The sequence below is a fragment of the Falco cherrug genome, chromosome 3 (assembly GCF_023634085.1).
Source record: "Falco cherrug isolate bFalChe1 chromosome 3, bFalChe1.pri, whole genome shotgun sequence".
Lineage (NCBI taxonomy): Eukaryota > Metazoa > Chordata > Aves > Falconiformes > Falconidae > Falco > Falco cherrug.
In genome coordinates this window covers 112,101,196-112,125,333 of record NC_073699.1, presented here as the reverse complement: position 1 = coordinate 112,125,333, position 24,138 = coordinate 112,101,196, and the positions used below count along the sequence as shown (strand labels likewise).

The window sequence follows — 24,138 nt, the reverse complement described above, 5'->3', positions numbered from 1 at the left end:
TACACACACACACACACATATGGAGTGATATATATATATATATATATTTGCACCTTTACCAGTCGAGTTGTGATGGTGAAAAATTCTACCTGGTCCAAGCAAAGTTCTTCTGTAGTTATTACTAAAAATCTCCCGTACATTTTTATTTAAACCACGTTGGAAACTGAATCTTGCCTAAATAGGTTGGGGAAAGTCTTAATGTGTTGACAAGTTGACTCTGCGTACTGGTAAATACTTGGTTTAATTTGCATTTGTGAGAAATTTTTCCCATTCAGACTGCAGCCATGAGAGCTGCGGTTTGGGGTTAGAGTTTCAGGACAAGACTTTTACACCTTATTAGCGCTGCAGTAAGGGGGGGATACTACAGAGCAGTAAGGGGGAGTTGGGGGGGAAAAGCCATTAAAACCATATTTGTCAGCTTCCAGAGATGCTAATGAACAGAAACATAATGACATATTAGCAGCTTGAGATCCTCTCCTTTTCCAAGGAAAATTTTACTCTCGCATTCTTTTTTCATCTGGGTATGGAAATGCACACTAACGAGGGCTCTTCTCAGGCCATGAGCTATTTTGAGGGGTTAAGATGTGGCAAAAAAGGCGTTATGTGTGTAGCTGCTCCTTTATTTCGTTCAACATATAAATAAAAGCCATTAGACAGCAACAAGAGGAGGCTGTTGTTAAAGCCGAAAAATGGAGGTCTTACACCTAAATGTTATTTTTTGGGGGTGGTGGGAACGCTGTGTCATGTCACACAGGGATGAAGAACCACAAGGATGTGTCTGATAGTCTCCTCGCTGCCAACATTTCTGAGGCCGAGGAGCAATTCTGGGGGGAGGGAGGCTGTTTTTGCTTTTCATTAGCCTAATCTCGTCTGAGTTTAATAGCGAGAACATGATAAACTTCATGTTCTTTTCATTAAAGAAACCGGTATCTATTCTCCCCTAGTCCAACGCATGCTATCTGCTGGCATTATTAAAGGGTTTATCATTTTGACTCCTCATGCAAATCACAAAGGGGTTAGAGGGATTTGATCCGCAGCTGAAGAACTGATGAGGTGAATGCAGTGGACCCGTGCACCGTAATTGGCATCTAAATATGCTTTAGACAGATGGTGCTGTAGATTGTACAAGCAAATTACTTCTTGGCCACGGCTACTTCTCTTCTGTGTATTGTGTCATAGATTGAAATCTACCCTTTATTCTTGTAAGAATACCAGTGGAAGTATTTTGAAGTGTAATTTTAAGTTCTTTACTTCTAGAGGTATTAATACATAAAATGAATCAAAATCACAGTAGGCATACGTTTATCAGATGGTTTTGTTTCACAGTAGAAGAGCAGGGTCTGTAATGCTGTCCGAGTATGACACACGATACAGGCTTCCCCTCTGTACCAGCGGAAGAGCAAGGGTTCAGCAAACTGCTGAAAATTTATGCAAATAGACAATCTGAAACGAGCTGACCTTTTCAAGCGAGGGAACTTTTTCAACCGAGGGAACTTTCCAGTGCCCTGGTACAGCCTATAAAGGTACTTATCTTGCCTTTTTCTCACATTGACTTCATAACCTCTGATGATAACTTAATCATCAGCGGCAAAAGGGCCCTTCTAATGAGAGATGGGAAGATACGTGTAGTCTGAGTAGATGGTGAAAATGTGACGTTTAAAATCCTGCACAGAGGTGACCCGTGTGTGTTCGTGCTCTGTGCGTAAGCGTGGGGCTGCCAGCTCCGTGCATTCACTGTGATGGTGCAAACAGCATCCGTCTCCTGCCTCTCTGAGGGTGTCTTAAAACCATCTCTGAAATGTGGTTAAATACAGACTTTGACTCCCGCTGTGGCATTTGCAGTCTCTGCTCAGCTGCATTGAAGGTGTAGCTTTCCAAAACCGAAGCGGAGCCGCTCAAACCATTGCATGTTTCCTAGAGATGCGCTCTGAGAAAATAAAGAGCTACTTCGGGGTGAAGTAAAGTCCCAGTTGCTGTCAGCCACAATCAGAATAGAAATATTGCAAATGGGGGTTGAGAGGGAAGAGGAGGAGCCTCCTGGCCACCTCGTCCGCTCCTGCCGTCGTTGGGTCTGCTGTGCCACCAGTAAATCAGGAGTAACACCGATGAAATGAGTCAACAGAGTCCCACAAATAAGCAGCCCTTTGCACGGGGAAAATCAAACTGTTATAAAACGTGAATCACTCCTTGCCCTCTGATTCTCTTTCTGTGTTTTTCTGTTGTGTTTTATGAGCTGCTTTTCGATTGCCTTCTTGACCAAAGCAATCCCCTCGCAGAATTGCAAGAGCAATTTCTACAGCTGAGGCTTTTGTAGAGACCCGCCAGGCAGCTGACCGTAACTGATGCACGAGCCAGCGGCGAGCCCGTCACCCCAAATGCAGGTCCTCTCTGGTCGTTGCTTTGCAACGTCCCCTGTTATTTCCCCCTTTCTCAGGCTGAACAAAACGCGTAGCTCAGGCTGTCAATAAGCGCCTGAATTTTTTTCTAGCTCAGGATTTACTTGCGGAGGAATTTGGAGTTAATGGACCCATAGGCGATGCTGTTGCTAAGAGACCCTGGCCTGCCTCTGTCAATCCTCCTGCGTGGATGGAAGCGCTGGGCTCAGGCTCTGCGGCTCGGCCGAGGAGGGTGCGCTGCTGCAGTGCCCGTGACAAAATCCAACGGGAAGGCAATGCCACCGCTTTTCTAACCGCCTTACTTCTTGGTTTCTGAAGTCACACAACTCCTGCCTGCCCTCACCCCGTGCCTGCCCTGTGAATGTATTTACTGCCCAGGGTTTACTGTGCTGCGGCTGTTCACGGCGGTGAGCGTATTGCCGGTCTTGCACGTCTTGTAGCTAGGGGATGTCGTAACCCGGCTAGAGACAGAAGGCCAAGTTAAAAGCATAACCCATCCGTTTCACAGGGGTAACATGCGGTTTTCTTGTTGCCATGGCAAACCTGGAGAGAAGAGCCGAGCGAGCGGCTCAGGTGAGGGAACGCCGCCTCGGCAGGGAGGCAGAAGGATGGCTTTGGGGTCTGTCTTCTTGAGGGGGTGCAGAAATCCATGGGAGTGGAGCCAGAGGCTCGTGCCGCAGTAGTTTTCTCGGGCCACTGCTGCCTGTTGGCCTGAGATTCTTAGGGAGAGCCCGGGAAACCTGCGCTTGGAGGCTTTGTGAGACTTTGCTGGGAGGGATGGGTTTGTCCTGGTCTCCGCTCTGGGTCTGCTGTCTGACAGGTCCTCCGGCTCTCCCTTCCCATCCGTTATTTCTGACATGTAGGTGGAAGGGAAATGCTGGAAGCTGGAGGAGTTGGGGGGTTCAAAAGACCAGGCGTGCTTTTTGTGCTAGGCTTTCCCAGCGCTTTTCCCTTCCCCAAGGTCTGGATCCTGCCCCGGCCAGGCTGGCTTGAACCTGCAGCTAGCGCAAGGCACCGAGGAGGAGCACTGCAGAGGGGACATGCGTCCTTCTGCTTCGTGCCGGCATAGATAGGGGTGAAGCCCACCATGAAGTGACTCTGGTGAGAGCAGAGGTGGCCTCTGTGCAGCTGGAGCTATTCGGGAGGTTGCTTCTGATTTACACAAGTCCGAGCACACAATATTTTCCATTGCTGTTGAACTCTGGCGGGTTTGGTGCTGCTCACAGCCCATCTGTAAGAAATGGAGTAAATAAACCTCTTGCACTGTGTGGTCTTGGCTCACCCTCTGCATCTTCTAAGGACACCCTAAATATGACACCAAAATTAGTTTATGGAGCCGTGTTATCATTTTCCTCTCTTTCTGTCTTTTTGGTCATAATTAACAGGGACACTTTCTGTCAGTCAAGTGTCAAAATGAAATGCTTTCCCTTCATCCATCAAAATGCTTTGTGCCGAAGAGAATGGCTGTTCCCTTAGGCAGCTGCCAGGAGAGAGCACAGTCATGGGCCGGGTTATTAACAGGGTGAATTAACGTTTAATGTTAACGCTGCTGTTTAAGCAGCCTTAGGAAGATGAAAGATTCTCCGAAACTCAAAGTCAACCTTACTGGCAGCTGGAAGAGACTGTCGCGCAAGGAAGGGCAGTTGGAGCTGCTTGGCATCCAGACGCTGTAGGATGTGGGGCTCGGCCGCAGGGGCTCAGCAGGGTGCAGGGGCAGCAAGTAAAGGGGGCTCATTCTGGAGCATCTCCCACCCACCAGGGGCTGGGCACCCAGAGCCACTGCCCTCCTGGACCCGTGCCTTCGGAAGCAGTTAAGCTCCGTCCCCAAACGCGAGTGGGATGCCAGTGTGCCACCGATGCTCCGAGACTCAGGAGCCAAAGAACCGTGGGTGTGACTGAAAGGAAAACGAGTCCCTGGGTCACTTCAGGGCTTTTGAACGTTTTAATCAAAACCTTTTCTATTTACCTAATATTCTGCGTTACGGAGGAGAGGAAGGCGTTTCCATCTCTCTCCTGCTCTGGGCTGCTGCAGTGACCTCCCCTCTGCAGCGCCTGGCTGTGGTCCCAGTTCCTCACCAGGCTGGGCGCAGGGAGACCCCAGCCCCAGGACTGCACAGTGCTGCACCCCCAGTTTCATACTGGGAACAGTTACTCCTCTTGCCCTTTATTAAAGTTTAATTTCATCGCCTTGCCAAACAATCTTGCCACAAAGGCAGCAGATGGAAGTGAGGAGAGGAGGTTAATGCAATATATGTTATCCCCGTCTACAGGGATATTTGTTTCTTTCCGGCTGAAAGAAATGCCACCGGTGAATGTTTACAAATGCAGTGTGAGTAATTTAGATCTAAAATGTGAGGTCAGCCGTGAAGTCAAGGTTCAAAGCTAAATCACAAAACCTAGGGAAGTGAAAACAAAGAAGGCATTGTTTTCTGCAGTTAGGGAAACTTAGAAGCAAATCATTCCCCCCACCACCGGTCATCAACGAGAAAAACGCACTTCGTCTTACATGAAAAAAAAGTTATAAGATGCTCTCTCCCTACTGAAAATCCCAGACTTCAATAGAGCTAAAAGCATCTTAGCAGGAGCATCTGGAAAACCTAATAAATAAAAAATAATGATTCAAAGTGAGAAAAAACATCTGAATACTACGTGATTAGTATTGAACGCCTTACTTGTTCTTTTTTGCTGGAAATGGTCGTGCTGAGGAAGAGTGAAAACAGCATCACTGAAAAGAAATGGGAAGTGCCCATGAAATGCCGTTAAAATGCCATCCCAAACACAAGAGGAGGATGTGCTCGAACATCCTCGAGGCTCGCACATTTTCTAAACAAAACCTCACAACCGACATGCCTTTGAAAATTGGAGGGTTCCAGTGGAAAAAAACCAAAATAGAACAGTTTGACACATTTCTTGCCATCCCTTTTTACCTCTGACCATGTCAGGAGCTATTCCAAAATTCCTGGTTGGGTGAGATGAGGAAAGGCATAGCGATTTGCCCGTGATCTGGGTAGCGGCTCCCGAGGCATCCCTAACTCACTCCCAAGTACGCGGGAGCTTCAAGTGCCCGTACACTGCCGTGAAGCACGAGCCTCCCGTGAACTTGTGTCATGGCACTTGTTGCAAAGGAGCATGGATAAAGTAGCTAGCTTCCCTGCAGTTTGTGTTTCCCATTGATTATTTTAAAATAATAAATTATCTTTAAAGACAATGCAATTTATTATTTTTAAAGACGATGAAGTCCTATTTTCTGGAAAGTTAAGCCGGTCAGTTTTTCTGACTGCTTGGGGGAAAGGCCGGTGCACTGTTACACTGAAGAAATAGAAACATGAAAGATTTTTCTAAAACCACTGCTTGAGTTGTTCTTGCTTGTGGGGAAAGCTAGGTCTGAAGCTGTGAATACAGACATAGTTGATCACAGGGTAATAATCTTTAAAAAGAATACTCTTTTTCTGCATTTTATAGACCTAGTTAACAGAAATAACAAGTTTAAATACTGGTCTGAAAAATCCGCTTTATTTTAGGAGGAGTTTATTCAGTTCTGTGCCCATAAAACTAAATGACACGCTGAAGAAGCGTCTTGAATGTGAAGCTTTTGCTCGAAAGATAAAATCGTGTCAGGGTTATTAATGCTGAATACAGACTCATTTTAACTTCAATTGAATGAATATATTTCTAGATGCTTATTTTTATTCCACAACACCAGGGTTGGTGATACTGGATGTAATGGCACAAGCCAGAATTGGGCAGTAATTGACACAGTAATGTCAAAATTATGTCTATTACAAGTAAGCCAAAATATCCATGGCATTGGATGTCTGCAGATGACATTATCCCATGAGCTGAATAGTTTAAATGAATAAAAAAAGCTCTGGATTTCTCTGTCTGCAAAATGAGGTAATGCCACTGCTGCACATCATGGATTAATGGGCCTTGAATGAGGAGGAAATGCAGCAGTAAAACAATTAAAAGGCAGGAACTGACAGCGTGTGGCTCCGCTGGCAGTATCGGTGCAGATGTAGCATCTGGTGTGGTCCTCAGTGTCACCTTTATCTGCAGAGGGAACCAACCCTCCCCCCTCCCCCCCCCCCCGGCTCACCCAGACAGCTGGGTTTGTGCGAGTGCTTGATAAAACTTGACCTTCTGATCCGCTGTACTCAGCGGAGGTTTATCAACCTGGATGCTTCCAGTGTTTGAATTTTAGCTTTTTATAATGCTCTGCCGGTACAGGGGCTTGTTAGCCTGGAGCTGCTAAGCCCAGTGTTTTGTTAGCGTCGCATCTTGCGGTGTTAAGCAGCAGAGCTGCTCAAGGAGGCAGCTCCCAAGGAAATTTAAGTAATTGCTTTAACAGCATCCTCCATCCCATCTTTCTGCTACAAACAGCAGACAGACATGTCCAAGGAGAGATTTGCGGGTTGCTAGTTTTCATGACTTTATTGCAGGTCTCCGTTGACTTTTTTCTTACGTGACAAATCTGTTGGTGGTTTGGTTTATTTTATTATTATTTTTTTTAAGTTTCTAACATATCTGGTTAAGAGAAGTGCAGTCTTAAGGGTGAAAGGAAGATCTCAAGAGCTGATGTGAACAAATGTGGTTTATTTAGTTTTTACATCTTGTTTTTCAACCCAGTTTCAGGATTTCTGGTGACCCTTTCTGATTATTGCAACCCCAGCAGATTGGCAAGATGATACTAATTAGTCTCCCAATACTCACAACAACACGTAACTCTTTGAGAGCTTTTCTCTTTTCCAGGTGTTTGGTGGGAAGCAAACCAAACCTAGTTGTCTTCTAATAATTTCATTCAAACCCCAGAAAAACCTGTGATTCGTTCCGTTCCTTTCAGGTGGTGTTTTCTTCCACCTTTGGCATTGAGGTGCACCAGGAGCTGCTTGTGAAACCAGAACAATTCCCATGTGTAGGTGAATAGTAAGGAAAGGCCAGACGAGTCCCTCGCCAGTGGTAGCATCTCACCCTTGTGGTTTAGAACGTTTCCATGGGCTACAGAACCTGTGTTTACAGATGGAAATCTGAGGTGCTGAGGGTTGAGGTGACCCATCCAAGATCCTGGAGCCAATTTTGGGCAAAGTAGGATCCAGTCTTCTTGTACCCCATCCAAAACCCAGCAGCATCATACATGCAAGCACAGCTGGGCATCCCTCCTCTGAAGGCAGCTGTTAGCAGCTGGATATCTGGCCCATGACATCTTTGTGTTGGCATATGTCACTTTTGTGTAAATAAGGAGCTATGGCTTATGGAATATAAGAGCTGCACAATTAGCTAAAGAGGTAGCAAATAAATGGGTGCCCAACAGAAACAAGACAGCTGTAAAACTGGGTGCCACCATGCCTCGTCCGTCTTGGAAAAGGTGTTCTGATTCTTGGCAAATTTAAATAGTTGCTCTTCCCAAAGTTAGATATACTGGCTTGGCGTTGTGCCTTCTGTATTTCTCAGAGTTTGATGTTGGCCCTGGCCTGGCAGTTGGTAGCTCTCTGGGGCATTAAGCATCTCAAATATTTCTGTAAATGACACTAGTCCAGCCATAAAGGTCGGAGTCCCGACTGCTGGAGGAGCCATGGGCTCTTTTGGCTCCAGGCGCTACTGACAGCAGCAGGACCCCGTCGCTGGCTGCTTATTCTGTCCTCGGACTCTCCATCGTAAGCATAAGCATGGCAGAGGAATTTTTTCTCATTGGGTTTTCTTTTAGGGTGAGTGGTAATGTTATTGATTAATTAATACACCTTGGGGGAACAGGCAAGCTCTTAGGCATGGGGTCGCCCCTTCGGCTCGCCGGTATTCTTGTAGCTGCAGTAAGGCTGTCACCCAAGGAGAAGCATGTTGGTAATTTAATAAATGACCCCCGGCAGCACTTCAGCTGGAGTAAACGCTGAGCTTTTCCATTTTTACAGTTTTGGCCAAACTCTCATTAACTTCAGTGTGCTGCTCTGAGGTGTTCGCTGGGACTGAGATGAAGAAACTGAGGCAAAGGAGAAAAACCCCTTTCCAAGGGCTGATAACAAACCCTCAGAAAGTCGGAGCAAAGTCCAGCAGCTCCTCTTTCCCTGCTCAGCCCAGGTCTCTCTTGGATACACAATCTCTGGATTTTTTGAGCAGCAGGTGGTTTCTCTAAGGAGAATACGGACATCTCTCCTTGCAGCAGGGTTCTGAAACTCCCATCCTTTTCCTGCTGTCTGCTAATGTGCTTCCCGGTGGAGGCGGAGTGTAACAAGAAATAAAAAAAAAATATGTTTCTGTGTTGCTGGCTTCAAAATATATCCATTTTTTTAAGGACAGTTTTAAATTGGCATTTTAACTGAAATAGTTAAAAATCCAAATTTGAAAGAAGCTTCTGCACCATTAAAAAAAAAAAAAAAGGTGGCAATGAAAAACTTTAATAATATAAGAGCTGCCACGGCTCTGCAGAGCTCCACTTCTTGATGTCATTTTTCACTTCCCAAAAGGCCAGATTTGTAAGGAGAAACTAATAAGCTGAAAAAATGACCAGCTTCGTTTCTGAGCATGTTTTCCTCTGGAACTGTAGGGGCATTTTATTGGCCTGATGGCTTTCTCTAGCATCTGGGAAGCTCTGAATGCAGCTCTTTGCCAGTTACACACAAAACATTTACAGCTCAAAGAGGCCAGCTCGTTAGTAATTACTGTAATGAGTTCTTCACAGTGTTTCTCTGAAAGGTGATTGAGCCCCTAATGCAGACACCAGATATTTTTTCTTCGGTTAATGGCGTGGTAAATTATTCCTGCGAGGGGGCTCGTTGAATGCCTCCTTTTAAACAAGTTAAAGACCATAAAGGAAAGAAAAAGCCCTGGGTCTCCTCTCACGGGTGATGGGAGAAAATATTTACGGAGTGGTTCAGATCGAGCTGTCCCCACTGTTTCTGCAGGCAGGTGTGGGTGTAAGGCTGCGTCGTGCAAGGCGGCTGCGTCGTGCAAGGCAGCTGTGTCGTGCAAACAAGCAAACGGCTGGGGCACGTGCTGCAAGGTGCGATTTCCAGCTGGAAAGACGCAGGACACCTTGGGGAAAGGCAGACGGGCTGGGTTTGCTCGGGCAGAGCTGGTGCCTTCTGATCCCGACGGAGGTGGGCTTCGCCGCCCGGCCCATCCGCTTCGTGTCTCGTTGGGAGCGAGAGGTGCTGGAGCAGTGTGGTACCGGTGTGAGGGAGTGGGGAATGATTTTCATCAGCCTGGCTTTTACAAAGGGAGATCTCATCGACGGCTAAGTGAATAAATTAATTGATGTGTCCAAATGCAATTAGCAAATGCTACAGTGGGAAAGGCTTCCTAATCAGAATCATCAATCAGGCAGAAATGAGCTGGTGGCAGTCTTGCATGTCCTTTTTTTTTTTTTTTTTTTTTTGACCCAGCAGAACAGCCATTGGCCAACTTCGGTGATATAAATCAGTGTGGCATTATTTACAGGTTAGCTCTACAAATGTCCCGTTTTAATACATTGTATGTGTCTACATGCCATAACCCTCAACTGCCTCCAATTTCTGAGCTTGCACCCGCAGGGCTGGATGTTGGTCCCAAAGTCAGGACCTGAAGCTTTCATAAGGACACTCCTAATTCCTCTCCAAACCCGTGCAGCAAGAAGCAGCCATTGCTGGGCAAGGAGGGAGCATTTGGGAATCAGTTGTGATTTCGAGGAAGGGGAAAGCACACCGCTCATCTGTGTGCGGGTGGTCTCTCTGTGCCTTTAATGCCCCAGATGTGGGGGTTGCCCAGGTGTCAGAAGGGGAAGCCTTGTGCTCGGTGGTCTCAGGTACGTGTGGTGGTCTCACCTGGCTCATGGCTGAGAGCATCTTGCAAGGGTTGTGGCCAGCCAGCTGGGGAAATGAAACCTCAGAGCAGCAACAGCCTGGATTCTCCTCTTACAGCTTTGGTGAGCATCCTTGCTGCGAGCGGGATCGTTATTCCTGGGGCTGAAGTGGCACAGAAGGTTATTATTTGATTATAAAAAAATACCTAAAAATGTCGTCAAATCATCTAAGCAAAGCAGTTTTAACTGCTCTTCCAAGAGAGGTGCCAGCTGGGACTCGCAACGTGGGCGATGCTGCAATCCTGTGCTGAAAGGCAACCGGGTGCTCCGGCAGCCCCGCAGGTTACGGAGACCTGTGGCTGGCTGCTGGGATGCTGTGGGGGGAGCTCCTCCAGGAAAGGCCTGAGGTGCTTTGAGTATTTTTTTTATCTCTCTGCAAAAGCAGCACCCGTAGATGGCATTTGAGAAGCTGCTTGGTAATATTAAGGGATAATGAATTGCACAGTTGGCCCCCACGCATCATTGCATTTTGCCGGACGGTCAGAAAGGCTCATTAGCAGGCGAGGTTTCCCTGCAGCCCCTGGCTCTGAAGACTGCTCCGTGCTCCGCTGGGATGGATTTTCAAAGGATCTGTGCACACAGGGTGGCTTTTTGGCTTTTTTCTTCACGGCAGCACATCTCCGGTCGCGGTGGCAAGTGCTGACTGCTTCACAGAGAAGTCCAACCTCAGTGTCTGCTCTGATTTTTTGCAGCAGAGTCAGTGGCGGAGCCCAGGAATCCTTGTACCGTGTCCCCTGATAAAAACATGATAGTGTCCATCCTCTTTCATTCAGTCACTCCTGCTAGCGGGAATTAATTTTAGACTCTGCTGGATTTTGTCAGTAGATCTCAGGATATATTATCTATGGTTTATTTTATTTAGTACTCATCTGGGCAGTAGCTGGAGTGTATAAAATGGGGTCTCCTGCAACAGCCTTATTGCTGCAGCCTCTTCCCTGAAGTAGTCAGTGGCGTCTGTATATTTTTTCCCCTCATCCCTGACAGAAAGCAATTTCCCTTCTCCCCTGCACATCCTTCAGGCTCCGGTGATTCACACCCCGAAGTGCCCTGCAAAAAACCTTGCCTTGTTGACCTGGTCTTGCTTTTGGGGGTGGCAAATGGTCCTGCCCTGAGTTCCCCCCCCCCAGCACATCGGCTCTGATAGCAGTGAAAAGCACCACTTCTGAAATGCATCGTTTTCTCTCTCCTTGAAGGTGATGTCAAAGCACTAATGGAGGGTTGTTATGGTTTCTTTGCCTCTTGAAATTGTTCCTTGCAGTGAGGAAATGGTGAAATTGGAATGGGAAAAGCTGGGAAGCCAAGGGGGCTTTGATAGCTGTAACTTTTACTTAGCTGGTTGTCTCGCTTGCAGCATTACCAATGTGTTATCAACCTGAAGCCAAGAGGACTGATAAGGCAAGGGAAAATTGTTGCTTTTTTTTTTTTTTTTTCTAGGGGATCAAGAAGTGTCTTTTAATCTGAGCTGAACATAACTGTGTGTGTATCTGAGGTCCATTTTTTTTTTTCTTTTTATAAGCCTTACACGTTTACAAAGGAATTGCTGGGTTTAGCTGAAGTGTTGCTCGGCAGAAATGTTTAAGGCTTAATGTTGAGAGGGATAGAGGTTTGCCTCATTATCCTTAGATTTTATCGCTTAAATTTTTAGTGGGCACAAGGTGGGAAGGTCCTCGTGATTTACATGAGAAACACCAAATATCTTCTCTTAGGAGAAGGGCTCTTTGGCAGTTGCATTGCAGACTGACACAGGACACCCAGAAAACCAGAAATCGTTTGGGATTTTTTAGGCTTCCTTTGTTTTTACTTTGCGTGTAGTCCAGAGGTTCAGAAATGCGAGTTTTGCTTTCATGAGGAAGGCTTAGATGATTTTATATTCAAATACAGTTTCCGTTATCTGCATGGAAAAAGATTTGTTTTGCTGAGCAGAGTTTAAACATAGCACTATGACAGATGCTTACAAAAATCAGTGCAAGTCAAATACTGGTCTGCTTTTTCCACATTCTTACTGGGAAATATTTCTGCTGATTTCTTTGGCATCTCTCTAAACTTAACAGAATTACAAATGAGAGACTCATTTGCCCCCCGGAGTTTAATGTGCCACATATTGCTCAAACAACACTGAACTTCCCAAAGGGTGAGAGAAGAAATACCAGAGAATATAGAGTTATCGCTTCAGATAAGGAGGTTAGCATAACTTAGGATAATACCATTTTGTTTTGAAATACTTTAAAATCATAAAGGCTGGGACAACTGCCCTGTGTACCAGTTCCTACTCGGGGTCAGTGTGAACCTGGGAGGCAGCCAGTGGCTCGAGGAACGTAACTGGTAGGCATCTGTACCACCAGGAGCAGGTGTGGGCTTACAGCTCAAGCCAGGACTTTGGAGTACAAAAAACCCGATCCGTCCTCAATTCTTTCTTGGTCAGAAGGGCTGGGATGAATCCATACCCGTGTGTTAGCACTGGGAAGATGGCTTTCAGGGCTGACATGTCTGATAGAGATGCTCGTGCAGCCCAGGAGCGATGGGCAGAGCAGTGCTGCTGCTCCCTGCGTGCAGCGGCGTACGCGCCCTGTCCTGCATGAGAAACCTGCAGCTCCCCGTGGCTTTTGAGTGCTGGTGGTGTGAGGACGTATGGCGGTCAGATGTTTGCTTCATGGTGGCTTGGGGAAACTTAGCTCCACGTGGTTTCCATTGCACCGCTGTGCCGTGCTGCTCCCCAAAGCCCGGTGTTGCCACGGAGCATCGCTGGGATAGCACCGGCTTCATGTGCATGACCGTGGGAAGGGTGTTTGGTTTGCAGGCATGATGCTGACCTGGGTTATGATGTACAGTGGTGTGTCACCTACCTAAGCCTCACCCATCGGTAAAAGTTTTACATAGCCAAGACAGATGTAAGCTTTTGCTTGCAGCCCATCAAATTTTTGGTGAAACTGTTTCTGGGAAGTGATACAATGCTGGAGAAATGCTTGTTTGCTTGCAAATGGAGGGATGCTGAACCCTGATTTTCTTCCTTTCAAGAAATAAATTTCTTTAAGGTGTCAAAAGCTCTGCATGGTTTTTAGTTCCTCACTTCCATTTCATTAGAAAAAAAAATAATTATAAAAAATCACATCAGCACCACACTGCTGGAATGAATCCTTCTGCCTGACTTGCAGAGATTTATAATCGAAATGCTGAGAGATCATTTTTTATAACGGGATGAACAAAGCCATAGTAATCGGCCTTGGAAAAGAGAAAGTGCTTAAACTTATGGGAAATAGATACAGAGACTTTCCAGGGGACTGTGGGCAGAAAACTGAAGACGTTGGCCCTGGTACTAGTGCAGGACATGTGCGTTGTCAGAATACACATGGGATGGGACCAGAAACCAAGGGGCGACGCGCGGACCTCCCCGAACGATTTGCATGCCCCCACTGCAGTTGCATCACTTGTTTGCAACACATGGCTGCCCCCCGAATCCCGTCCTGCCTCCCCCTCTGCCCACGGGGCATGCCTCCGCAGGCAGAGCTGGGCTGATGAAGAAATATATTTGTAACTTGGGGGGGGGGGGGGGGCGAGTGTGGGAGGAAAACGCAGCCGTGAGGCGCGTGGCCACGGTGGCTGTGGTGCAGAGGGCAGTGGCAGCAGGTGCATCTCCCATGTCTTTCTGGTAAGGACCAGGACCGAGCGCTATGGAAGGCACCCCTGCTGTTGCACATGATCGATATGATAAACTGGGTTGTGTGTAACACTGGAAAAAGTTCCCAAGTGTGTTCGTGGTTGTGTGTTACTTGAAACCTCACAGCAGGAGAAGCGTGAGCATCCAGCTTGGTATGCCGAGCGCCCCGGCGAAAGGCTTGTCGCAGTGCCGGTTTGCCATACTGTGAAGGTGCCAAGGGTGCAGGACTCAGTTTGATGCAGAGGGAACAAGCCTCGTTTTGTTCAGTGGAATGATTTGCAAAAGCTGAAATCTTGGCATTCGAGTGGCTCAGAGCTGCAGCGGCGAGCGCAGTGCATTGGCACGGCCCCCCGCGCCCCTGCGGCTGCTGGAAGCTGGAGCTGGTGCAGTCAGTCGCTCCAAAGCCCTTACCTTATTGTGATTTATGGCGTGATTCAAAACGGACCCATCCATCGTGGGGAGCCTCAAATACCTTTCCTATTAGCATGAGCACCCGGAGTCTGGGGGGTCCTCCCAGTCCCCTCAGGCTCTCCACGAGGCTTTGTAAGGCACAGTGATTTGTGCTTTGTGATTTTTTTCCCTTTTTTTCCCCCCTTTAAATCAAAAACCCAAACACCTTCAGTAAGGAGGATTCTGTCCTTTCATTCCTGCATTTTGGAGACACACCTGTTGTTTGTTACGGACCTTTTGTCTGAGGAGGATCTGCTCTGTAATGAGTAGGCTTTCTGGCTAATCTTTTCTGCTTTGGATTTTGCAGTGAGATTTTCTTTGGACAGAAGTAGGTTGAGTAGATATTTCAGTGGCCTCGTGTTCTTAAAATCAGTTTGCAGAGAGTCCCAAATAGCACATTGCCTTGTTCCTAAACAGCCCGAGCCATCGGGGTTGGCCACGTGCGGCACGGCGATGTGGCACTCCGAGCTCCTCAAAGGGTTGCACTGGGTGAACCACCGGCAGACAGAAAAGATGCTGAAGGATTATTTGAGCCTCATTTATGTAATGAGTACATTAAATACAGTGTAAATGAACACGCCAAACCTGCGCTGGTTTAAAAGCGAATTGCACTGCAGACTTTTCAAATCTGTAGAAACGCAATGCTTTTCGTTGGGCAGAAATACATTTTGCCGTTAGTTGCTGTGTTGCAGCCTGTGTCAACTGCAGCATCATAAAGTGTGTGACATTGCTGGGGGACTTGTGAGAGCCATGGAGGTTCTGGATTCTGGTGTGCATGACTGGGGGGCAGAACCCCACATATAATACCCGGGGTTTGACCTTACAAAGGAGAACTTAAAAGATTAGCAGCATTTCAAATGCTGACAATCATGAAGAAAGAAAATGAGCAATATTTTAGCTATCGGTCTTGTGCTCTCCTACCGTAGCTAATAAAAAGCCAGTTTTTCCAGCTTCTGCCCTTCATGTTGTCTGACGTTCTGAGTCCCAGCACATCGTGGGGAGCAGGTCTCTGGGCTGGGAGTCAGGAGACAAATTTTGTCTGGCAATGACCTGTTGTTTGACCTTGGGCAATTTGCTTTCTTCACAGCTATAGGGTACTGCTGTTTGGGTTTGCCATATGCTGTGAGGGGAGATAAGGCTTACGGCTTGCTTAACAGAAAGGATCTTCAGTTCCAACTGAATTTTATGAATGCTAATACGGGACAAATTTATGAAAAGTCATATTTGTAACTGTTCTTCTGTTTCACAGTGTTTCAGTGCATCTTGTTCCCATCCATATATTGCCCTGGCTACTGCTGGGAAGTAACCTCCAACCTTAGATGAGTCACCTGTAGATGCATGTGTATCTATTGGTTATTTACCATTTTCGATCCTTGTAGCAATAGCTCAGTACTTTTGTAATACTCATGTCCATTGCGGCGTGCATTTACTATTGAAAATACGATTTTGGTGCTGCAAACCCTTATCACATGGGGAAAATTGACTGGCTGTGGATTGACTGGGGGAGCGGTGAGACTGCAGTGTTTAGATTTTAACTGAATCTAGTTGATCTCTGGAAGTAATAAAAAATGATCACTATAGTGTTAATTTAGACCGCATTGCCTTGTTGCTGTTGGCTGCAGTTCTCCATCAATATATGACTTTACAGTGGTCACTAGTCTTCATCATGCCTTTTGCTGGCACTCTCAGGAGAGAGGCCAAGGGAGGTGATGGGGACCAGTTTCCTGCTGTGCTTTTCAAAAGCAGATTGCACTCCATAGCTCATCTCAAACTGAGCAAAGGGTGTCATCTCCCTTCAGTGTGGTTTCATGCCCATTTTGCTTTCCCTCTCTGTCTCTGCAGCTGTGGAGTCGCTCCATTCCCTGAATGACCAGATCTCCCATTTTATCATCAACAAATCAAAAACGCTGGACGAAGAGGAAGATGCCTTTCTGCCCAGCGAGAAGGAATCTCTGAAAAATGCCATGATGCTGATGAGGCACCTCCTAATGGATGCGCAGGTAGGAAATCGATAAACTCCCATCTGCTAGGACACAAGGCTCATTGCACAGATCTGGAGGCGGTATGTCATTTTTATTGGCGGCTTTTGCAGTGGAAAGCATTAGTCCCTGACACTTGTTTAAAACTGACTTTGGCTTCCGAAACCTGCAGGTGTGGGCAGGCCATCACGGCGTGCGGGGCGTGCAGCTTGTGATGGCCTGGGTGGAAAATCGCTCTGGAGTTTCAAGAGAAAATGCAGCGATATACCCGCTGATGGCAATCCAGTGTCAGCCCTAGCAAAAGAAAATTGTTTTGCCACTGAGCATCTGTGCTGAATGCTGGTTTTAGAAGTGCCAGACGCGTAAGTGAGCTGTTGCTTTAGCCATGCTCTAAAATGCCAGTTAAAAGTCATGAAACGATGTGCAGATGTTTCTTTGTGCCTTTGGTGCTTTGACATAAAATCTCTCCCTCTGTAGGTTTGCTGTGTTACAGTGTGCTTCCTTCATCCTATAAAAAAAAGCCCCTTTGAAATATTCAGAATATTTTTTTTTTTTCATATTCCCTTTTGGTCTTTATTTGTAAAGCCTGGACGGAAAACAGCAGCTTGTGTCAGAGGGTTGTTTTGAAAACAGGGCGGTCTCCTCTCCCTTCTCTGCTGGGAAGCCCTAAAATCTGGCGGAGTAGGTCTGAGACTGTCCTGAGCACCCCCGAGCTCTGCAGGGGCTGCACACAGCCCGGGCTCCGCGCTTCAACCTCTCTCACAGGGTTTTATTTTTGTTTTCCTCAACATCTATTGGCACGTCCCCTATTGCAGTTTGTGCCTGTTGCCTCTTAGAAGCCAAACACGGAAATAAGAGAGGAGGAAATTATTCCTGTAGGGGTTTAGCAAAATAATCTTCTTTGGGGCTTTTCCCGATGGCTGTCCCTGCTGGGCCCCGCTGTGCTGGTGCTGGCGGTGCTGCTGGTACGTGCCGTGCTGCCGGCATTTCCCAGGTGCCTGGATGGAGAAAAAACCCACGCGTTTTTGTGGTTTAGTCTCCTGTTCTCCCATGTGGAGTCTGGTGGTTGCCTTACCTGCTTCTCTCGCCTTCAGAGCCTTTGGTCCCCATTACTGTGGGTAGTAGGACCTTGTTGCATGTGGCCTGGGAATCCCTGCTGTTAGTGATGTATGTATTTTAACGTTGAGTATTTTTGCACGGGGAGTCAGTGCAGGCTTTGGGGGCTGTGGAGTGCGCAGTGAGCAAACGGTTATTGCTGGGCTCAGGATTTTGTTTCTATGACTGTGGTGTTCATGTCACTTTAGTAGGTCTTTAGCCAAGTCACCTCCATTTACTCCAAACCAATGGATGGAGCGCTGCCGCAATGCCATGGGGAATGTGGAGGGTTGGATTGTGCGTTTGGATTTCCTCCTGAGGCCTGTGCTGCAGCTGGGAATCACTTTAAGGAGTCAGGCGTGAGGGCAGGCAGATGTTTACTGCATCTGCATGTTGCAGTTTAAAATGCATATGGGGCAAAAAGGTACCTATTATAATCCCCTTGTGCAGGAATATGGTTTTTTAGCACCAGAGCTTTGCTTTGCTACTTATCAGCTGTCCTGAATGCATATTAAGTGGTGCCTGTGATAGAGTGACTGATTAAGGAAATGCTAATAGCAATGGGGAAATGTCACACACTCCTGCATCCTTGTGATGCACCCACGTCTCTTACCAGAAAGGACAGGGCAGTTTCTTCGCCTGGGATTTTCAGGATGACAAGGTGGGAAGCGGTGAGTGGTAAGCAAAAGGATGGAACTGAACAGCTCACAATGTCAAGTACAAAAAAACCCCAATAAAATAAATGCTCTGAGGAATGAAAGAAACACAAGGCTGGCAGCAAGCTACCTAAAGAGGAATATTGTTGCCAGTGTGTGCATATAAAGTACATACTAACCCTGACTGCATAGTGCCCTATGGCTCTAATTACACAGGAGGAAAAAATATCACCAATGCAATTATTTCCTTTCCCTCACCTGATCTCATTTCTTCCCAGCTAGTGTTTTTTACAGGAAAATGGAGCCCTGCAGCTCTAAGAATGATTGTGCAAGGTTCTGTACGAAGATAAGCTGAAATCCAGTGCTTGGCTCTTTTGCTCCCTTTCCTCCTCTCTTAATGTGGACCCGATTTTTGCTGGTCAATAATCTGAGGAGAGAACATCTGGCTTGGAATTTTGGGTAGAAATTAGGTGGGCTGCCAACCCCCCCAGAATCGAGTGATCAAAGGGGCCAGTTAATGGGCATTTCTCACTTCTCTGACACTGCTAATCTGCTTTGAAAACACAGCCTGTGGGGATGATGTCTCACACTTGCTGCCTTTCTGGTGTGGAGAGAAATTGGACAAATTTTTGTAACTCTGCCAGGACACCAGCAGGCCAGGAGATGTGGCTGAAGAAAAGTCTTCGGATCCACTACGGATCTAACTTTGATCCCGAGTAATTTTTTTCTGACTTAAGATGAATCACGAAACCAATCAAACATAGTTCTCCACTTTGGAAAATGCTGTGAATGTTTTTAGACCAGGCTGCCTCGGGGACCATGTGCATCTGGCTGTGAAGTTGCCAGTCCCTGCCCTCAGCAATGCATCGCCGAGAGGACCCGCTAACGGATGCCTGTCAGCGTGGAGAAGAGGGACCACAGCCCAGAGGCACTGGGGAGTTTGTTTGGGGTTTCACAGCCAGATTTACTGATAATCAGAATGTGGACTGCATGCTCCTGAGCGTCATCCCACTCCCTTCGTTGGACCGTATTTATTTCTCCCTTGGCTTCTAGGAAGAGCCTATTTTCCCCATCTGTTTTCCCATCAATTTACTTTTCACTGATTTTCATGGCTCAGGTTTTGCAGTAGTGGTGTACACACGACTGTGACAGTAGTGACTGTGGCTTTATAGGAGAAATTTGCCATGCTGGAGGTCACTTGTTGACAAACACAGACTAGAGAAACAGCTCTTGAATGGGAGGGAAAAAAAATCCCATATGTGACAGGGCTTTCTCCATGGAGAATGGGACGTTGCCTCGCGTATTTTGCATCCTGCTTACAGAAACATCAGTGATGTCAACTGAAGTAGCATTGGCAGGATGGGTGCTGGGACCTGTGCCGAGGGCTGGCCAAGAGGTGGGTGCTGACAGAGAGTCATAGAGTCACAGAACTGACTGGCTTGGAAAAGACCTTTAAGATCATCAAATCCAGCCGTTAACCTGGCACCGTTAACAAGCCACCGCTAAAGAATGTCCCCAGGCGCCACATCCACGCATCTTTTAAGCGCCCCGGGGGTGGTGACCCCCCCAGCTCCCTGACAGCCGGTCCCAGCGCTTGACAGCCCTTTCGGTGAAGATGTTTTTCCTAATGCCCAACCTGACCCTCCCCTGGTGCAAGCTGAGGCCGTTCCCTCTTGTCCTGTCGCTTGTCACCTGGGAGCAGAGCCCGACCCCCCCTCGCTACCCGCTCCCGTCAGGCAGCTGCAGGGAGCGAGAGGGTCCCCCTGAGCCCCCTTCTCTGCAGGCTGAACCCCCCCAGCTCCCCACCGGAGAGGTGCCCCAGCCCCGCTGCCCGGCTCTGGACACGCTCCAGCACCCGACGTCCCTCCTGCGGCGAGGGGCCAGAGCTGAGCCTGGCACGTGCGGTGCAGCCTCGGCAGCGCCGAGCACAGGGGGACGGTCACTGCCCCCGTCCTGCTGGCTGCACCGTTTCGGACACAAGCTGGCATGTCAGCGGTATTAAACTGCATGTGGGGATAGGTAATAAGCTGTGTGGAGTCTCTCAGCAATAGGCTGTCAGCTCAAATTCTGCCCAGGGAAGACAGTGATTTAATGAAAGTCATTACAATCTGCAGGGATCTCTTGACCCCGGTGGTCTCCATCCATTTACACACCCCGGATAGGATTTCCTCAGCATGAAAATACCTTGTGGGAGGGATTGCTTGCTGACCTGCATGCTCGCTGCTGGGCTGGCAGAGCTCTGGAAAGGGAGCATCACCCTCCCTCTGAGTGAGGGTTGGAGCTTTCCATCCAGATTGCTCATTTCTTGTATTTGTTTCAGCTGTGCAGCAGCTTCCTGACATCAGTCTGGAGGTATAAAGGCATCACGTTCCCCTAAACGGTGCTTAGCAAGTCATCATCTGCAGAGCTGGCTGGGAAGGGGGGGAGAAATCCGAGAGGAAATTGAAATAGTGTTGTATGAACTAAAAGGTGTACTTAAATAATGCGGGTGCATAAAAGCAGACAGAAAGAAAAGGTGCATTTATTCCGTGTGACATGTTCCATCCTCTACGTAGTATAGGAATGAATAAACAATTTAATTTCTGCCAGACAGCCCCGTGCAAGGTGTTATCGTGGGGATATGGCAGCCTATGATAGATTGTCATTGTTGTCAATCATTTCTGGCAGTCCTATTATGCTCGGAAAGGATGTTTGCTCTATGCATGTTGTTTTATAATCCTCCAAGGTGGAATTTTATAGCTTAGTGTGGTTTTTCCTCAGACGTTTCCCTAAGCAGGATTTATTGCTTCTGAGACACACGTGATGCGAATCCATTACTCCTCCAAACTTTAAATCTCCCCCCCAGCTTTACCAAAATTACTTTTTTGTTTTGTTTTGTTTCACTTGACTTTCTAATTGCTGTTGTGAGAGCCTTGGCTGGCGTGGAGCAGAAGAGAGATCATAACATTGAAGGGCTGAGTCATACACGGCAGCTCTGATCCAGCAGTTTGCTGAAGCGATTTGTAAATCGAGTCGGAAAGGTGCACGCGGGCGCTAGCGTCAGCCTCAGATGCAGGGTCATGTTCTGAACGCAGGGTTATGAAGGAACACATGTAATTTTTCTGGGTGCCTGACCTTAAAAGCCAAGCTTTCAGGAAGTTCAGTGCATTTAGTTACTCCCTTAAAGTGTTTAATTGACTTCGAGTGGATTTTAGGTTCTTTGGGAGAAATACCTTCTTTTCATGCAGTTCTTTCCCAGCAGCACTGGGATTGTTGTCGGGGCCCCCTTAGGTGCTGGTACAGAAGGGATGAATGGACAGAGAGAGAATCCTTTGGTCTGGGCTGGACTTCTCAAATGCAGTCGTACCGCAAGGGATGGCTTAAGAGCACGATGAGCTTAGTAACCTTGTGGGACACCTGGGTTCTGTTTAATTGGATTTCAGTTGTTGACTAAGTGTGAGAGCGTGGGGGTGTAGAGCTACACAATTGCTTCCCTGCTGAGGGGTTTGTTTCTTTCTTAGGTAAAGGCAGAAAATAAGCCTAGTGGTACTTCTAGCCTAAGTTGCTAACAAAATAGTATGGTGGTTGCCCCAAAATCACAGGGGAAAGAACCCTTCCATTTACATTTAGAAGCTGGGGTTTTTTTTTCTTCTTTTGTTTAAAATCCAGTGTTCTAGCACTTCACTCTGAATCAAATGGCTCCAGCTGTCATTACCTAGTGGGACAAACCTTTAGCGAGTGTCTACAAAGACAGGTCTGTAGATATTGCTGGAAGTTGGTACCAGTTTGGGTAGAGGATTTTGCCCTGTTTTTCTTCGGAAAATATTTGAGTATTTGAGTTGGCACCACCGTAAGCCCTTTAAGTTTGACACTGAGATCCTGTAAATGAATCATTTCAGGTGAGAGTCTTTCAGCCTTTGAAAAAAGGGAAAACCCACTTGGCATGACTTACTTTTAGCCTTTCAGCATCCCACCGGCTGTTTAGATTTGGTTTTTTATATGAGCCTCTATTCCTTTTGTCACCTGGAAATAAGTACTAATTTCTTGAGCTCTTTTACCTGATCATCTTCTCTTCAGCAGTCTCTGTTGTCTTTCTGAGGCAGGCTGTTGCTGAGACGGCTGTGATAACAGCTGCAGAACTAGTAGCAAAATAGTGCTATTTCATCAGCTGACCTTTAAAAGTAATTCTTATGTTCTGCGGAGGTCTGTTGTACAAAACCAACCATGTTGCTGCAATATTTTGCTTGCTAGTTAAACACTTAGCACCATCTGCTTTTCAGACTTCTAGCAGACTGAGCTTCAGTAGCCAAACCCCAGGACCTTTACTTTCACGTGAGTGGGTCATATTAGTATTAACAGGAAGAAAAGGGAAGGGAGGATTTGCTGTTTGTTCCAATAAACTTAGATCTTGCGACTTCTGAAAGCGTCCTCGCCACACTTATTTGTTTTGGAGGATGCAGGAATAGATACAGTGCTAATTCTTTGTTACGGAATGTTACCAAAATGCATTTGTAAATTGGCGTTCATGTGTGTCAGCATTCGCATCTCGTAAGCTGGTTTGGCTTGGAAAAAAGCTTCAGTTAAAATCAGGATGTTTTTAGGGGAAAGCCTGGAAAAAAGCCTTGCTGCTGCACACGGGTTTTTTTACATGAATCTTGCCATCCCATTTCCATAAGGAGAAATCTTTTTAGCCACTTCCAAGCCAGCAGCTTGGAATCATCTTCTAATGATCCCTCTAGGTCTAGCCTGAAAGGGAGCACAAAAGGCTCTGGTTTCTCTTGAAGGATGAGAAGATAAAACACCGAACCTAGCCAGCTTCGTCAAGGGCTGTGTTGTGTCTAATGACATCATTAGTGTGTGCTAACAGGAGCCCGGTTTGCGGTGCCTGTCCCCAGACGTGTAGCTGACAACCCGCTGCCTCTCTTCATGGCCGGGGAGAGGAAGAATTGATTTGTGGACTGCCTCTGGTAGCTCAGCCTGTTTGGAGAATGATGTGTTCCGTAATGAGGGCAGATCAAAGATACCCTGGAAATAGGTGTGCTGGAACGTGTGTGTTGCTGTCTGTCTGCGCATCGTTAGTCACCCCCAGGCGGTGGGTCTCAGTCGGAGCGGTGGTCCTCCTCCGTGTCCCGCCTTGGGTGCATTGATTACTCACCACCCGCTTTCAGCCACCTGTAGTTTACTGATTCATACGAGGAGGGGGGTAGGCTGATGTTCTCCATCCTTCACTCGTAGTGTAAAGGAATGATGCCGTTGAGTTGGTACTGAGTTAAGTGACAGAGGAGATTTCCTTACTGCGTGTAAACGGAGGAGAAGACGGACTTGGCGCAACCTCTGATGCACGGCTGAAGGGACCAAAAGCCCTTTGTGGTTCCAACCGGTCTGTCTCAGGTGGGTGCAGCCAGTGAAGTAAAAGCTAATCCAGCTGTGAAGATAGTTTTTCTCCTAGTATTTAAATTCAATTTACTTCCAGATCTTTAAATCTGGAAAATTTGCCTTGCAGCACATCCATGCGGATCTTACATTTTAGGCAAGGTGGCCGTGGTGGATTCAGGGTCTGCTTTAGCCTGTACTTGTTGTAATTCCATGTCTTGACCTGTCCATCCTCCACCCCACGTCCCACGGCAGCGTCACCCCCTGCCACCGATGGGACCCTCGGCTGCCGCGGGAGGGCCAGCCTTGTCCCACACGTTCCTCCGTCTGACGCCAGCGTGGGTGTTCAGCCCAGTGCCTGGTGCCGGGTATGAGGAGCTGTTGCTGTATGTTTTTCGGTGTTATACCTTGCAGGGTCGCCATCCCAGGGTCACTGTGGTCATTCAGCTACTGCTGTGCCCTGGCCAGCCCCCGCTCCCCTCCTCCCCTGGTCTGGAGAGAAAAAGCCATCTTAAATATTTTAAATCCTTATCCGTACCAGCTGTGACCGTCTGTGCCATGAAGAGAATCTAAATTCAGCTGGTTCCTCGTGCGCAGATGCTCGGTGCTGCTGAGGCTCTGCCGTCCCTCCTCGCCGTGCCGTGGTGCAGCTCTCGGCGTGCTTTGCTGCGCTGCTGCCGATGCGCTGGGGGCACGGGAAGGAGCAGTCCCAAGGCAGGGAGGAGAC

At 47.4% G+C, this 24,138-nt stretch overlaps 1 protein-coding gene across 1 annotated transcript in view; it reads left to right on the top strand.

The window, feature by feature from the left end:
- Window positions 1–24,138, top strand: part of KAZN (kazrin, periplakin interacting protein) — a 225,585-nt gene that overhangs the window by 39,300 nt on the left and 162,147 nt on the right. Inside the window, exon 2 of the mRNA XM_055705111.1 lies at window positions 16,172–16,329. Coding sequence (XP_055561086.1) covers window positions 16,172–16,329 — 158 coding nt within the window. The remainder of the gene's footprint in view (window positions 1–16,171; window positions 16,330–24,138) is intronic.